The sequence below is a fragment of the Pan troglodytes genome, chromosome 6 (genome assembly GCF_028858775.2).
Source record: "Pan troglodytes isolate AG18354 chromosome 6, NHGRI_mPanTro3-v2.0_pri, whole genome shotgun sequence".
Taxonomy (NCBI): Eukaryota; Metazoa; Chordata; class Mammalia; order Primates; family Hominidae; genus Pan; species Pan troglodytes.
In genome coordinates this window covers 8,221,664-8,238,287 of record NC_072404.2, presented here as the reverse complement: position 1 = coordinate 8,238,287, position 16,624 = coordinate 8,221,664, and the positions used below count along the sequence as shown (strand labels likewise).

Sequence of the window (16,624 nt, the reverse complement as noted above, 5' to 3'; positions counted from 1 at the left end):
AGCCCTTGGGTTGGAAACCTTCCTTTGGAGGCGATCTGCATTGCCAGCAGAGGAATGTGGCAGGACCTGGGAGGGGCGGTGGGCAGGGGTGCAGTGGGTCACAGGTCGGCAATACCCCTGTTCTGGGGGCAGGACGCTCCCTGTGGCCTTCCCACAGGTATCATTCTCTGTCACTTCCCGGCCTCAGTTTTCTTGCTTGCTTTCTGTTTTTAGAGATGGGGTCTCACTATGTTACCCAGGCTGGCCCTGAACCCCTGGGCTCCAGCGATCCTCCCGCCTCAGGCTCTGAGTAGCTGGGACTACAGGCATGCACCATGCTGGGCCTCAGGTCTTTTTTTTTTTTGTAAAATGAGAGTTGAGTCAGATGATCTTTAAGGCATCTCTGAAACCTGAGAATTCCTGGACACGCAAATAGCTGCATATTAGGGTTTCCCCTTGTATCTCCTGGGTGGCTCCTGACTTTAAGGCACGGCTTTGCCCAGGAGGCCTCGTTCAGATGAGAGGGCTCCGGTGCCAGGGGCTGGGCCTGTCCCTCTGCCCAGCAGCTCCCTGGGCTCTGGTATCCCTGGCGCCGTAGATGCATTCCCAGGAAGGAAGACACTTTTGCCCTGTTCTATTGCGTTTTTGGAAGCTACCAGGGTCTCAGGTATCTCTGGGGCTGACGCCGCCCCTGGTCTGTGGATGGAGTGGCTGTTTCTCTGGAGAGCCGCCCCTGGTCTGTGGATGGAGTGGCTGTTTCTCTGGAGAGCCGCCCCCGGTCTGTGGATGGAGTGGCTGTTTCTCTGGAGAGCCGCCCCTGGTCTGTGGATGGAGTGGCTGTTTCTCTGGAGAGCCGCCCCCCGTCTGCGGATGGAGTGGCTGTTTCTCTGGAGAGCCGCCCCCCGTCTGCGGATGGAGTGGCTGTGCCTCTGGAGAGAGGCTGCAGGTTTGTGATGCTGCTGCTGTGAAGCCAGGCCGTCCTGTTTGGTGAGAAAAACATCTAAGGGAGAGTCAAGAGATTGCGGAATCCTAATGTCAAAGCCAACGTATGGAAATGTGTTTCTCCTGAGGAAAGACGACCTCCCGCTCCACAGTGACCCACGCCCCACAGCAGCTTTCTTGCTGCTGGCAGAAGAGGGTGAAGCTGTGTGTTTTCCTTTTGCAGGATGTGCAGAACAAGTTAAAGGAGTCAGCACAGTGCGTCGGGGACGAATTCCTGAACTGTAAGCTGGCTACCAGGGCCAAGGTATTTTTCTAACCTTGAAGAGTACTTCCCTTTTTAACCAGAGAAACAAGTTTTAACCCTTCAAGGTGATTTTGCCTCCTCTGCGTGGCAGGGATTATGCTGACATCTGTCGCATGGTTTCCTCATTTAACCCTCGTTTCAGCTGCTCCGACACGGGGCTGGGAGGCCTGTTTTACGGATGGAGAAACAGGCTGAGCGAGGCTGTCATTTGCCAAGGCCCCGAGCCTCTAAGCAGCAGGGCCGGGTTGCGGCTGAGCTCTGCCCTCAGGCCCTCCAGGCACCTCGTGCCCTCTGCCCTTTTCTGTGACTCAGACAGACGGATGCTTGTGTCACCACCTTTTCAGATTTCTGGGGATTCATTGTTGCATTTGTTTATTATTAAATGTTTAAAGTTTGGTCTTTTTCCAAAAAGGACTAAGGTAGCTACTTGGTAGTTTTTTTGTTTTTGTTTTTTTCTTTTTAAACCTCTTCTTCAGGCCGGCGCGGTGGCTCCTTCCTGTAATCCCAGCACTTTGGGAGGCTGAGGCTGTCGGATCACTTGAGGTCAGGAGTTTGAGACCAGCCTGGCCAACATAGCAAAAACCCACCTCCAATAAAAATACAAAACAAAAAACAAAAACAAAACAAAGCAAAACAAACCCCAAAAAACCGGCCGGGCGTGGTGGCTCACGCCTGTAATCCTAGCACTTTGGGAGGCCGAGGCAGGTGGATCACGAGGTCAGGAGTTCAAGACTAGCCTGACTAACATGGTGAAACCCCGTCTCTACTAAAAATACACAAATTAGCTGGGTGCGGCGGCGTGCACATGTAATTCCAGCTACTCAGGAGGCTGAGGCAGGAGAATTGCTTGAACCTAGGAGGAAGAGGTTGGAGTGAGCCAAGATTGTGCCACTGCACTCCAGCCTGGACGACAGAGACACCATCAAAAAAAAGAAAAAAAAAATTAGCCAGGCTTGGTGGCAGGCACCTGTAATCCCAGCTATTTGGGAGGCTGAGGCAGGAGGATTGCTTGAACCCAGGAGGCAGAGGCTGCAGTGAGCCCAGGTCGTGCCATTGCACTCCAGCCTGGGTAACAGAGTGAGACTTTGTGTCAAAGACGACAACAACAACAACAACAACAAAAAAAACCAGAAAAAAAACCTGCTTCTTCATACAAAAATTAAAAATCTATTTTATTTTATTTTTTGAGACAAGGTCTTGCTCTGTCCTCTAGGCTATAGTGCAGTGGTGCAATCGTAGGTCACTGCAGCCTCGACCTCCTGGGTTCAAGCAATTCTCCCACTTCAGCCTCCCAGAATAGCTGGGACCACAGGCATGCACCACAGTACTTGGCTGATTTGTTTGTTTGTTTTTGGTATAGATGAAGTCTCACTATGTTGCCCAGGCTGGTCTTGAACTCTTGGCCTCAAGCAATCCTCCTGGCATGGCCCCCCAAAGTACTGGGATTAAAGGCATGAGCCACCATGCCTGGCCACATCTTTTACCTTCATTTTACTCTCTGAGCTTTCTGTTTTCTGAACACTGATAGTTAGTATCAAATCTTATAAAAAGTCTTTGGGAATAAATGCGGCATAGAAGCGGCCTTCCCCCCACGTGGAGAGTCTTTCAGGAATTTATGTTCATTGTGTTTAACTTGAAGATTGTTTGTTTTTATTTTTGTTGTTTTCTGGGGACAGGGTCCCCAGGCTGGAGTGCAGTGTTGTGATCATGGCTCCTTGCAGCATGTAACTCCTGGGCTCAAGTGATCCTCCTGCCTCAGCCCTCTGTAAGCACCTGGGACCACAGGCGCTCCACCACGCCTGGCTAATTTTTTGATTTTTTGGGAGAGATGGGGTTTCACTATGTTGCCCAGGCTGTTCTTAAACTCCCAGGCTCTAGCAATCCTCTTGCCTCAGTCTCCCAGAGCGCTGGGGTACAGGTGTGAGTCACTGTATCCAGCTAAAGATTAGTATTGTTAGTTTTTGAGACGGAGTCTCGCTCTGTTGCCCAGGCTGGGGTGCAGTGGTGTGATCGCAGCTCACTGCAAGCTCCGCCTCCGGGGTTCACGCCATTCTCCTGCCTCAGCCTCCCAAGTAGCTGGGACTAGGTGCCCACCACCAGGCTCGGCTAATTTTTTGTATTTTTAGTAGAGACGGGGTTTCACCATGGTCTCGATCTCCTGACCTCGTATTCACCCGACTGGGCCTCCCAAAGTGCTGGGATTACAGGCGTGAGCCACTCCGCCCGGCAAGATTATTATTCGAGTGTTTTGTTGGTTTGTTTTGAGACAGAGTCTCGTTCTGTCGCCCAGACTGGAATGTGGTTGCGCGATCTCAGCTCACTGCAACCTCTGCCTCCTGGGTTCAAGCAATTCTCCTGTCTCAGCCTCCAGAGCAGCTGGGATTACAGGTGCATGCCGCCATGCCCAGCTAATTTTTGTATTTTTAGTGGAGATGGGGTTTCACCATATTGGTCAGGCTGGTCTTGAACTCTTGACCTCAGGTGATCCACCTGCCTCAGCCTCCAAAGTGCTGGGATTACAGGTGTGAGTGACTGCCCCCGGCCTTATTTGGGTGTTTTTGGATAGGCCCTCCAGTGTGATGAGATTTCAGTGGACTCTGTGGTCCTCATCCCATGGGGTCATTTGTCTTCGTGTTTGTGGCATGCAGGTGATGATGGTTTTTGTTTCTTCTTTGGACACACAGAGTGATCCCTGCAGGCCTGGAGGAGTGGGGCTCCCGGGGTGGCTCATGGACCTGCTGGGTCTCCCGTGGCTCAGCTTTTGGGGGACCGGCTGCTGCCGTCTGACAGGTGCTCCCCAGCGACTAACACAGTGTCTCTCCCCCCATCATGACGTCAGGACTTCCTCCCAGCTGACATCCAGGCTCAGTTTGCCATCAGCCGGGAGCTGATCCGGAACATCTACAATAGCTTTCACAAGCTTCGCGACAGGGCCGAGCGGATCGCGTCGCGGGCCATCGACAACGCAGCAGATCTTCTTATATTCGGGAAGGAGCTAAGGTAGGTGACCTTTCAGCTTCTGCAGGGGCACGCGCGGTGGGACGGGAATCCACGCTGGTGAAGGGCTTGGGCGGAAAGTGCATTTACCGTAATAACCAGCATCCTGACCCGTTTCACCTCAGAAGGGGCAGAAAGTGGGTCAGGCACATGGGGGGTCATATTTGGAAGAAACACGGGAGAATTTCGGCCCTGAAACACGGATTTCTGAGCACGAGTAAATGCTCACCAGTTTCTAGTCTGGTAGTTTTTCCACTGTCAGGATGAGACTTTAAAAAAAGATCCCAGGCCAGGCGTGGTGGCTCACACCTATAATCCCAGCACTTTGGGAGGCCGAGGTGGGTGGATCACGAGGTCAGGAGTTCAAGATCAGCCTGGCCAAGATGGTGAAACCCGTCTCTACTAAAAATACAAAAAAAAGTTCTCTGGGCGTGGTGGCGGGTGCCTGTCATCTCAGCTACTCGGGAGGCTGAGGCAGAGAATTGCTTGAACCCGGGAGGCGGAGGTTGCAGTGAGCCGAGATCGCGCCACTGCACTCCAGCCTGGGTGATACAGCGAGACTCCGTCTCAAAAAGAGAAAAAATCCCTTTGACTTGGGGAAGAACAGACCATGGGCTGGCAATGCTTCCTTTGCCTGAGGGGAGGGGAGACCCCACCCGGGACTCTGCTTGCCCCAGCAGTGCCCGTCACCTGTGCACACATGTCACCTGGGGGCTGGTCGGGAAGAAGAGACGCAGCAGGGCCTGAGGTGCAGCCCCCGGGCCACCCTTTCTCCCGGGCTCCCAGGGTCCCCACAGGCCACTCTTTGAGCAGCAGGGGCCTAGGACGGGGTCACGCAGGTTGCCGTGGAGGACGTCTGTCGGGGGGGATGCCAGACTCGACTGCCAGGTGAGCTCCAGGCCTTGAGTGTCTCCTCTCCTGTGTGCTTGCTCCCTCAGTGCAATAGGGTCTGACACGACCCCGCTGCCCTCCTGGGCCGCTCTGAACAGCAGCACGTGGGGGTCCCTGAAGCAGGCTCTGAAAGGCCTGTCTGTGGAATTTGCGCTGCTCGCCGACAAGGCTGCACAACAGGTGAGTGGATCGGTTCTCCCAGGCGCCTGTTCCAGAGAACACGCTATGCCTTGGCATGGGGAGCGCCTCCTGCTTAGATGGGCTTCACAGTTCGTTTTTGTTTTGTTGTTTTGAGAAGGAGTCTCCCTCTGTCGCCAGGCTGGAGCGCAATGGCGCAGTCTCGGCTCGCTGCAACCTCTGCCTCCCGGGTTCAAGTGATTCTCCTGCCTTAGCCTCCTGAGTAGCTGGGATTACAGGTGTCCACCACCATGCCTGGCTAATTTTTTGTATTTTTAGTAGAGATGAGGTTTCACCATGTTCGTCAGGCTGGTCTTGAACTCCTGACCTTAGGTGACCTGCCCGCCTCGGCCTCCCAAAGTGCTGGGATTACAGGCATGAGCCACTGTGCCCGGCTGGCTTCCCAGTTCTGAGCCGAGTGAATGACAGCTGTGCCCTGGGTGGGAGCTGCCCTTCCACATCTGTTCCTGGTGGCTCCCTAGGAGCGTTTACGCTTTCGAGAGGGGGTTGCCAGCGACAAAACAGATTAGGCTGTAATCTTGAGTGTTGATTTTGCTGGGTTGGAAGACAGACTCTGTCTTTGAAAAGATGATCTTGGGCTTCCAGGCATACTCCTGGGTGGACCAGATAGTTCCCACTTTGCTGTCTGAGTCCACTAGGATTTGGCACTGGAGACTTAACTCATCAGACTAATAAAGCCCCAGCACCTGAGCGGCTCCCACCTCCCGCTCCACACACAACCTCAGGCAGTGCTCCTGCTGCATGGGCAGAAGCTGATTTCAGAAATTCGCCAAGATCTTGGAGTCATTTGGGATCAGTTTGAAGATACGGTGTTTACTATCACACTGGAAAGCTCATCTGGGTGCTTTTATGTTAAAAAAGTGTGACGTGGCTGGGCACGGCGGCTCACACCTATCATCCCAGCGCTTTGGGAGGCTGAGGCAGGAGGACTGCTTGAGCCCAGGAGTTCAGGACCACCCTGGGCAACAGAGCAAGATCTCATCTCTATCAAAAATAAAAAAAAATTAGCCAGGGGTGGTGGTGCGTGTCTGTAGTCCCAGCTACTCACGAGGCTGAGGTGGGAGGATCACCTGAACCCAAGAGGTAGAGGCTTCAGTGAGCCATGATGGTACCACTGCACACCAGCCTGGGCGACAGAGCGAGACCCTGTCTCAAAAACAAAAAAAAGTGGACATAGTTGTGAACGTGGGAGCTTGCTGCCTAGTTCCTATTTCTTGGGAAGGTGGCCTCCAGGCTACTCATATTAGTTTGAAGAGAGTGATCAGAGTGTGCCCGTGAGGGCTGTGCTTCCCCCTGAGCCCCGGAGCTCCTGAGTGGCTTGGTGAATGGTGAACCCACCTGCTGTGGAGTCGGGGCTTTTTAAGCTGGAAACGGGGCGCTCAGGTGCCCGTGACGTTTTTCGTGCTGAAGAGGAAATTCGATGTCTTTGCTGGTGTGGAAAGTCTTGGGTTTTCTTCCTCTTCCGCCCCCGTGCTTCTGTGTTCCCTTTAGAAACGGAGGGAGGGCACTGTTGGTTTCTGTAGATTGGGGCTGAGTCTATTCTGTCTCCAGGTCTGTGTGCCCACTCCCCCCAGGTGGAGGGGACCGAGAACGTGGGGCTGGGGGCTTGTCAGGATAGAGACAGAGGACCTCAGGGCCCCCTGTCCTATGCATTGTGTGTCTGTGCCGTGACCATGCTCAAGCTATTTTGGTTTCCAGGCCTCAGTTTCCCCATGAATTAAATACAAGGGGGTTGGACTAGATTATTAAAAGAGCTATTTCTTTTTTTTTTTTGAGATGGAGTCTCGCTCTGTTGCCCAGGCTGGAGTGCAGTGGTGTGATCTCAGCTCACTGCAACCTCTGCCTCCCGGGTTCAAGCGATTCTCCTGCCTCAGCCTCATGAGTAGCTGGGATTACAGGTGTGCACCACCACACCTGGCTAATTTTTGTATTTTTAGTAGAGATGGGGTTTCACCGTGTTGGCCGGGCTGGTCTCAAACTCCTGACCTCAAGTGATCCGCCGGCCTCTGCCTCCCAAAGTGCTGGGATTACAGGCACGAGCCTCTGTGCCTGGCCAAAAGAGCTGTTTCTGTAATCTGCTGACCCTTTCCCCCAAGCTCGGTGTGCAAAGCATAAAAGCCGTTCCTGTCACAGGCACCCGGACCCTTCCCACATTCCACTCCCTCTTCAGCAGGTGGCTGTTGGCGGGGTGCCCAGAGTGCCCTGGGGCTCTGCAGAGCTCAGGATGAGCATCACTCATGAGGTGATTTCCGAGGTTTTTTCTGATTCAGCCCTGGATGCCGCATTTCCACCTTGAAGAGGGAGAGAAGGTTGAGGCTTCTGGTGCAGCAGGAGTTTATGGCTTGAGGTTCTGCCCAGCTCTGTGACTCTTGGACATCTCATGAGTTGTGTTTTGAGACTGTGATGTCTGGAGAAGTGCTGTTTCCTGAATCTCTCTCACTGTCCTTGGTTGTAGTGAAATTGAGCTTTTACATGAAACAAACCTCGAGGCCTTTCATTTGATGCAGCAGAAGTTCCATCTCACCCTTGCTGTTCAGTCGGAGGCAGCGAGGACCATTTTTCCTAATTCTGCTTGTACTTACACCAGTTATACTCTCCCCAGACCTATTAGGAGCTGAAGGTAGCCATATCCCAGCAAGACACGTGAGACTCGGAGCAGGGTCTGTGTTTTCCATGGTGATGGGATCTTCGCCTTGGTTAAAGGCGCATGCATTAATGGTTTAGGGCACATTTGTCCAACCTGTGGCCCACAGGCTGCGTGTGGCCTAGGACAGCTTTGAATGTGGCCTAACACAAATCCATAAACTTGGCTGGGTGCAGTGGCTCATGCCTGTAATCTTGGCACTTTGGGAGGCTGAGATGGGCAGATCACCTGAGGTCAGGAGTTCGAGACCAGCCTGGCCAACATGGTGAAACCCCATCTCTACTAAAAATACAAAAATTAGCCAGGCGTGGTGGCGGGCACCTGTAATCTCAGCTACTCGGGAGGCTGAGGCAGGAGAGAATCGCTTGAACCTGGGAGGCGGAGGTTGCAGTGAGCTGAGATCATGCCACTGCACTCCAGCCTGGGTAACAGAGCAAGACTCTGTCTCAAAAAAAGCCAAATCTGTAAACTTTCTGAAAACGTTATGAGATTTACACACAGACCTACCTACCTTCCTTCCTTCCTCTCTCTCTCTTTCTCTCTCTCTTTCTTTTCCTTTTTTGTTTTTTTAGTTCATCAGCTATCATAGTGTTAGTGTATTTTATGTGTGGCTCAAGTCAATTCTTCTTCTTCCAATGTGGCCCTGGGAAGCCAAAACACTGGACACCCCTGGTTTAGGGCCTTGTGCAGCACTGAACCACAGATGGGACTTGGTGACAAATGACACGAACAGAGGGACCCCTGAACTCCCCCTCTTCTGCTGGGCCAGGGAATAAGCCTCCATTCTCCTGAGCCCCTGCCTGGTCAGGTGGGAGCTGGGCACCTGCGGTCAGCTGGCGTTTTCCCTCTCGAGTTTTAGAAATAATTAGCACACCTCTTCTCCTGGCACAGTTTACTGGCTGGAATCCCAGCTGCTTTGGGTGTGGGGTTGGTGGCCGGGGAGCCTCCGGGTTCAGTCGGCCTGAGGTCTGGAGGGTGGAAGGGGCATCTTAGGGTCCCCTGGGGTGCAGCAAAGCCTGGGCAGCACCCCCGGCTCCCATTCCAGGGCTGTGTCCCGTAAAACTCCTTCCATCCACTTCTGCCTGCCCCGTCTCCTGCTGAGCTTGACGTGCAGTGCGTGGGGTGAGCTTTTCACCCCCTACCACGGGTGGAGCCCGAGGAATCGTGGAGGGAGCGTGGTCTCCCCGAGGTGCTCAGCGAGCTGTGGGGACTGAGGGCGTGAGCTGTGGGGACCGGAGCCCTTCAGGGCCCGGGTGTGACTGAAGGCGTCAGTGTCGGGGGTTTCCCCAGGATACCTGCCATCGGCCTGGCTTGGTTGCGGTTGTGGCTGGGGGGTCTGTGGTGAGCTGTGCAGGTCAGGGGTGGATGGGCTGCCGCTTCCGCTGCCTTCCCCAGACCCCTGCTGTCTCCAGAGCTTGGATGCTCCCCTCAGTGGCAGCCGGAGCCCAGGGCTTTGGACCGACTCTTCATACCGTAGATGCCTCTGAGCACCGTGTGTTCGGGCCGTGTGCACTGTGCCTGGCCTGCGCCCCCACCGAGGGCTGCTACTGGTGTAAGCCGGGGAGGCCGAGGCAGCGTCTGGGTGGGGTTCGCCCGTGGGGGCTGCCTCGTGTCCCCAGGTGCTGTGGTGACTCTGGGAGCAGGGCATCCCTCTGCTGTGATGGGGCCCCTGTTCCACTCCAGGGCTGCCCGCCGTTTGCTGTGCACTCACTGCCCTGTTGGGCTCTCTCTGTGGCTGTGCTGCCCGCACAGAGCCTTGTGTGAGGGCCAAAGAGGAGCCTGTGTCCACCGCTGCCCCCACCGCCGAGTGTGGTGCTTCTGCGTGCAGCCTGGGGCGGCCGCCTCTCTTCCTGGATCAGCAGCACGTCCTTCCTGCAGCTGCTGTCTCTCCTACCTACCCTGCGCCCCCTACCCTGTGCCCCCTTCCTAGGCCTGCGTTTCTCTCTCCTGTTACTGATGCGGAGACAACACCCTTGTTCTCCTCCGTGCCCCTCCTGGGCGTGCCCGTTTTGCACACGGCTCACAGCGTTACATGGGAGCTCGGGTTTTCTGCAGTGCTTGATGGAGCCTTAGGGGTCGGGGGGTCTGGGACATCTGGCTCTCCCAGCATGTGTGTCGGGAGAGTCGCCGGCTTTGCGAAGGCCTGAGAAAGGCAAGGCAGGCCGGGCTGATGAGCAAGCAGGAGGGCGGGCAGCTGTCCCGCGGGAACGCAGGCCTTGTTCCCATCAAGACTGCTGGGCCAGGCCGAGCGCAGTGGCTCACGCCTGTAATCCAGCACTTTGGGAGGCTTTGGGAGGCCGAGGCGGGCGGATCACGAGTTCTGGAGATCAAGACCATCCTCGCTAACACGGTGAAACCCCGTCTCTACTAAAAAAAGAAATACAAAAAATTAGCCGGGCGTGATAGCGGGCGCCTGTAGTCCCAGCTACTCGGGAGGCTGAGGCAGGAGAATGGCGTGAACCCGGGAGGCGGAGCTTGCAGTGAGCCGACATCGTGCCACTGCATTCCAGCCTGGGCGACAGAGCGAGACTCCGACTCAAAAAAAAAAAAAAAAAAAAAAAAAAAAGACTGCTGGGCTCGAAGGCGTGTCCGCCTGGTAATGGGTGGGCTGGTGGGGAAGGGGGCCCCCTGCAGACCTGGCTGGTGGTCCTGGGGAGCCCGTCTGACTCTGGGAGGAAGGAACCGGCCCAGGCCAGGCTTGGGTCTGAGTTCGCGGGCAGGGACCGGGTCCTATGTGCGTCCGCGTGGGTGAGCTCCCCCTCGCCTTCCAGGGTAAGCAGGAAGAGAACGATGTGGTGGAGAAGCTGAGCCTCTTCTTGGATCTGCTGCAGTCCTATAAGGTGAGTCTTGGCTGCTCCTTGGTTGGGGGCAGAACTTTCAGGAATGATCTTAGGATCCTTCAAGGGTCTAACTCCTGGGGGACGGAAGAGGAGCTGAGAAGCCAGGGCTGCAGGGGAAGACGGGGCCTTCCGTCTCGCGGGGGTGCTTCCCTCGGCCGGCTCCGCAGGGCCCTGGCGCAGGCATCGAGACAGCGGGCGAATGCCTCCCCCGGCCCCGCAGGACCTGTGCGAGCGGCATGAGAAGGGCGTGCTGCACAAGCACCAGCGGGCCCTGCACAAGTACAGCCTGATGAAGAGGCAGATGATGAGCGCCACCGCGCAGAACCGCGAGCCGGAGTCCGTGGAGCAGCTGGAGTCCCGCATCGTGGAGGTGGGTGGCGGGGCGGCCGAGCAGGCCCGTGGGAGCCTTTCCCCTCCCGGCCATGGTGGGACCCGGAGCCGTCCTGGTGGGCTCCCCTGGGTTGGCTCCTTGTGTCTGGAACAGAGCTGGGGGTGCAGTGGAGGCAGGGAGCTGGCCCTCGTGCCCAGAGTGATGCGGCTCCCTGTACGGTGCTCCCTCCCCGGCCCTCTCTTACCTCGCCACCTTCCAAATGCCTGGCGAAGGCTGAAGGAGAAGGGGCCGCCCTGGCTCAGGGAGCACGCTGGTGTTCGGGCCTTGGTGCTCCCGTCGCCGGCTGGGCCGGGTGCGAAAGGCGGCTGTTTGCTCCGCAGCAGGAGAACGCGATTCAGACGATGGAGCTGCGGAACTACTTCTCCCTGTACTGCCTGCACCAGGAGACGCAGCTCATCCACGTCTACCTGCCCCTCACCTCCCACATCCTCCGCGCCTTCGTCAACTCTCAGATCCAAGGGCACAAGGAGGTGAGTCCGCCCTGCCCCGGCCGCCGTCTCGTCCACGGCCTTTCTTTGTCCCTCCGCCCTTCCTTCAAGCCCGGCAGCGCGGTGGCCGGCCGCCCTAGAGAGGTTCTTTAGTGGAGTTGGGCTCCGCATGGGCCTTGGAACACGGTGCTCGCCCGGATCTTCTAGTCTCCTGTGTGGCCAAAATCAGAATCGTGAGGGTGTCCCTGTGATTCCTGGGGGGCGGAGGGAGGAGCAGACAGGGAGAGTTTGCCTCCTGGAGGGATTTGAGAAGTCGGAGGTAAAGCCCGCAGAGCTCCCGCACCCTGCGGCTGAGAGAAGGTTTCTAGCGCTTCGGAGCGCCGCAGGTGGCTGTTCTTCCAGAGAGCCCTGGCCGGCTTCCTCCAGACCAGATGGCGGTTCCTTCAGCCTGGGAGAAGAAACGCTCCCAAGGTCCTGGGACAGGCCTCCGTTGATTTCTGGTGGCCAGCTCACTGCAGCACCGCTGGGATTACAGGCGAGCACCCTGTGCCCGGCTGAAATTAAGTTTATTAAGTAGCTGCAAGTAGCTTTGAAGCCATGGTCTGTGGTGTGTGTGGAATGGCACCGAGTGTCTGGGGTGGTCACGAGATTCCACACTGTCCCCGGGAGGTGCTTGGTGCCGTGGGTGCCGTCCAGCACTTTGGGAATGGCAGGCTGGAGGCGGCCGTGGTGGGGCTGGAGAGGCAGAGACAGCCGCCGTGTTAGGAGCATCACTGTGAGATGGCCAGGGTCTCAGGGACCAGGTTGGGCTTAGACATGTGAGTGGCCGGGTGTGTCCTCAGTGAAGGAATGGGACCAACAGGCGCCCGGGGCATGATGCCATAACCCCAGTCCTACCAGGTTTTTTATTGTGGTGGTGAGGAATTTCCAGCCCTGTGATGCTGTGTGCGCTGTGGTCCAGTGACTCAGCCTCCCCTGCAGGCCCCCAGGGTGCGCCCTGCCCTTCTCTGGCCACCTGAGCCCCTGCACGGCAGGTCTTGGCCTGACCCCTGCCTCACTGCCACACTCCCCTCCTCACATCCACAGCATCCGTTCCTTGCCCTGGTTCCAAAAGTGCTTGGCGAGTGGGGCCGCCGTTTGCATTCCGGTTTGGGTATTATTGATTTGGTGGATGTGGTCTTTGTGTTTTTGGTTTGCTTTTTGGTTTTGAGGTGGAGTCTTGCTCTGTCACCCAAGCTGGAGTGCAGTGGTGCAATCACAGCTCACTGCAGCCCCAACCTCCCGAGTAGCTGGGACCACAGGCAGGTGCCACCACATCCGACTCATATTTCTGATTTTCTGTGGAGACAGGGTGTCCGTGTGTTGCCCAGGCTGGCCTTGGTGTTTGACCTGCCAAGGCTTCCATGAGGCCAGTGCCCGCACGGCAGCTAGAGCCTGTACTGGCAGTGACGTGATAGTAACGTTTCTCACGATTCCACGGCAGGCAGATTTGCGGCCCTTTGGTCCTGGGTGCAGGGATCGAAGCGTGGGTGTCTGTGATCACAGGTCACATGTCCCTGGTCCACTCCTCATCTGGGCTTCCTCTGTGCAGGATGGCAGCACTGGTTCTGCCAGAGGTTTGAGGAGCTGGCGCACCCGAGGGCCCCTCCCTCCCTGTCACTGGCAGGGGAAGGAACTGGGATCAGAGCGTGAGGAGGAGCCCCGGCCCCGCCTGCTGATCTTGTTCTCTTCGCTTCCCTTTCAGATGAGCAAGGTGTGGAACGACCTGAGGCCCAAGCTCAGCTGCCTCTTTGCGGGACCACACAGCACCCTGACCCCACCGTGCTCCCCGCCGGAGGACGGCCTGTGTCCTCACTAGCGCCTGAGGCTGAGGTGGTGCTCCCTGCGGCCGCACTAAAACCTCTTTCCAAACGGTGTGTCCCGGTGTAATTCCCTTTGGACGGCAGCTCCCCTCCCCGCCACGCCCCGTGCTGCAGCTGGAGCAGAGGAGCTCACGCCTGCGGGTCGGGAGGGGCATCCGTGGACCATGGGGGCAGCTGGGCCACACTGTCTTCGCCCTGTGGCCTGCTAGCCTGGTCGAGAGGCGTGGTGGGGTTCTCTGGAATGGTTTCCTCCTGACACCCAGAGCTGTGCGGGGAGGCAGGGATCTCTCATCTCACAGAGATTGTGCCTGGGGGAGCGTGGAAGCAGGGCCTCCAGGTGCTGGAACAGTCGGGAGGGGCAGCATCATGGTGCTCGGTCAGCCGAGGAGAGAGGGCAGTCCCAGGCATGGGACTGACCACGGACAGTGAGGGGACAGCCAGTGGTGCTGAGGCCGGGAGGGAGGGCCATTGGGCGTGGGGCACGCACGGTGAATTTTCTAGGGAAATTGCTGCAGTCAACACCTGGAGCCCTGGTCTGGGAGTGGCCTGTGGGGTCCAGTGGCCTCATGCCCTGTGCCCATATGATGACCCCATGTGTGCCCGTGTCCACACCATGACCCCGTGTGTGCCCAGGCCTGGAAGACAAAGGCGTGATGGAGAGCTGGGGCTCTGAGAGTGGGCGCTACAGCAGCTGTGTTCTCGTCCCCTGGACTCCCTTGATTTCTGGTGGCCAGTGTTGGGGTCTGCACCGTGTGGCACTGAGGCTGGATGGGCTGGCAGAGGACAGGTGGGGGCGTGGAGGGGCGTGTTCCATTCCAGCTGAGGCTTTAGAGGAGGGACAGCCCCCTTTTAAGTGGATTTCCTTCTCTGAGGCACCTAGAGCCCTCCTCCCAGCCTCCCGTCATGCACTTGCCGGCCCAGCCACCTGCTCACAGAGGGAACCAGTGGTCTTTCAGGCCCCTTCCCTGCTCTGGATGAAGAAGGCCATTCTCCTGAGCTCTGTGGGGCTGGACTGTCCGCCTCAGGCCTGGGTCTGCTTCTGCCCCGAACCCCTTTTGTGGAAGGCACATGGGAGCCCAGTGGACCCCTGCACTTCTCCGGAGCCTGAGGCCCCTCCCTGGCCGGGGAGGGGTGCTGGAAGAGGCCCGCCGGCCTCCAGGGTTTCCGAGGTCCCTCCGCTCCGCAGATGCTCGCTGGCCTCTGGGGCGTTCCCTCCTCTCACGGAGGGTGCTTCCCTTCCGCCTGTACCTACGGGCAGCTCACGGCCATGGGATGGAGAGGGGACTCCTGTGTGTGCCCCGCAGGCAGGTGATCCATCGTCCACTGCGAGCCGGCCAGAGGGAACGGCTGTACCTTCTGGCCCTGTGGGCTGTGCTGACTCGGTGGCTGTGGGGCTCGGGCCCAGCCTGCCCTGCCCTGTGGGTTCTGCCGGTGCCTTCCTGCTGTGAGGTGGGCTGCTTCCTTCTGGCCAGATGAGCAGAGGGCAGCTTTGGAGCCCGATGGGTGGGCTGTCCCGTGAGTCCCTAGTCCACCTGAGTCTTGGGCTGCGCTGCCTTCTGACCCCCCTCTGCAGAGACAGGTTCTCAATTGCCATGAATGGCACCATGACACCCGAGCCATGAAGCGTGACCCCGTGTGGGCAGAAGGTTGCAAGGCCTCTCTGTCCACCCCGCACCTTCCTGGGGCCTGTCCAGCTGCAGGACCATAGAGGCTGTGGGGAGTCGTGGAGGGCATCAGGTGCTGGGGCCTCTGTGTCTCCAGAGTAGGCAAGGCATGTGCTCCTGACACAGCCCCCAAGGATTGAGCAAGACTTCAGAATGAGCTTTTCTGAAGGAGCTTTCCTGGCAGGGACTCCGGGGTCAGTGAGCGTATGAGAGGCCACATACCTGGCGGCATCTCCCTGTGTTGCAGACTTCAAGAGCAGGGTCTCAGGGTCCTCGTGTCCAGAGGCTGAGGATGGAGGTGGAAGGCAGGAGGGCAGGGGTAAGGAGGGAGCAGGAGGGCAGGAGTTGAGGGAGCAGGAGGGCAGGAGTTGGGGGAGCAGGAGGGCAGGGGTCAGGAGAACAGGAGAACAGGCGTAAGGGAGGGCAGGGGTGAGGGGGAGCAGAAGAGGGATGAGGGGGAGCAGGAGGGCAGGCGTTGGGACAGGAGGGCAGGAGTGAGAGAGCAAGGGGGCAGGGGTGAGAGAGCAGGAGGGCAGGGGTGAGGAGAGCAGGAGAGTAGGGGTGACGGGGAACAGGAGGGCAGGGGTGAGGAGGGAGCAGGAGAACGGGTAAGGGAGGGCAGGGGTGAGGAGAGAGCAAGAGGGCAGGGGTGAGGAGAGCAAGAGGGCAGGGGTGGGAAGGCAGGAGGGCGGTGGGGGGACAGGAAGGCAGGGGTGGGAGGGTCAGGAGGGCAGGGTGAAGTGGGGACTGGAGGGCAGCGGTGACAAGGGCAGCCTGTCTCCCACGTGTGGTGGCTGCTTCCTGTGTGCCCTGGGGTTGGCTCTGTGGAGGGGTGGGCACTGGCTTTGGAACACCTCCCTCCCCTCCCTCCTCTGCCACCCAGTGCCTTCTAAAGGGCAGCAGAAAGAGGCCTGCTAGGCAGGGGTGGCAGAGGCCACCTTCCTTCTCACAAATACTTCTTGGCCCTGGCCCTGTGCTGCCCGGGCAGGTCCCCAGGCTCAGGGGCTGAGAGGCTGCTTACTGCCGCAGGTGGAGGCCCCGTGCCGGAGGGAGAGCGGGGTTCCCCCCATGCCTCTCCAGCCCTCCTGCTGCCCACGGCCCAAGGCCAAGCTTGTGCCGGTCATTGCGGCCTTGCCTAGCTGGCAGGGACAGCTGCGTGTGATGCTGGTGGAGATGCCAGATGCTGCCTGCCCTGTGAGGACGGCTGGCGGGGCTGTGGGCTGTCCGGGCTGTGGGAGGGGGGTTGTGGGCTGGCGGGGCTGTGGGAAGGGGGCTGCCGATCATGGTGAAAGGGGACATTTTCATTGGGTCCTCGTGGTCCGTGTCCTGGGTACTCGGGGTCACCGTGCAGACAGCTGCCCTTTGTCTGCCGGAGACAGTGCAGGCAGGGGAGACAGGTTTAGGGCTCTGACATGGGGCACAGGGACTCCGAGCCAAGGGATGTCAGGGCGGCTCTGTGCATCTGAGGCCTTTGCCCTTGCTTT

General features: G+C 58.0%; 1 protein-coding gene across 9 annotated transcripts in view; it reads left to right on the top strand.

Moving 5' to 3' along the window:
- The window catches only part of SNX8 (sorting nexin 8), a 95,152-nt gene extending 81,627 nt beyond the window's left edge, over positions 1 to 13,525 (top strand). For all 9 annotated transcript variants that reach the window (XM_009442467.4, XM_009442455.5, XM_001136580.7 and 6 more), the window contains 7 exons: positions 1,145 to 1,225; positions 4,065 to 4,225; positions 5,161 to 5,293; positions 10,727 to 10,795; positions 11,016 to 11,165; positions 11,507 to 11,656; positions 13,359 to 13,525. In XM_009442467.4, the coding sequence (XP_009440742.1) occupies positions 1,145 to 1,225; positions 4,065 to 4,225; positions 5,161 to 5,293; positions 10,727 to 10,795; positions 11,016 to 11,165; positions 11,507 to 11,656; positions 13,359 to 13,472 (858 nt within the window). In that variant the 3' untranslated portion in view covers positions 13,473 to 13,525. The remainder of the gene's footprint in view (positions 1 to 1,144; positions 1,226 to 4,064; positions 4,226 to 5,160; positions 5,294 to 10,726; positions 10,796 to 11,015; positions 11,166 to 11,506; positions 11,657 to 13,358) is intronic.
- The last annotated feature ends 3,099 nt before the right edge of the window (positions 13,526 to 16,624 follow it).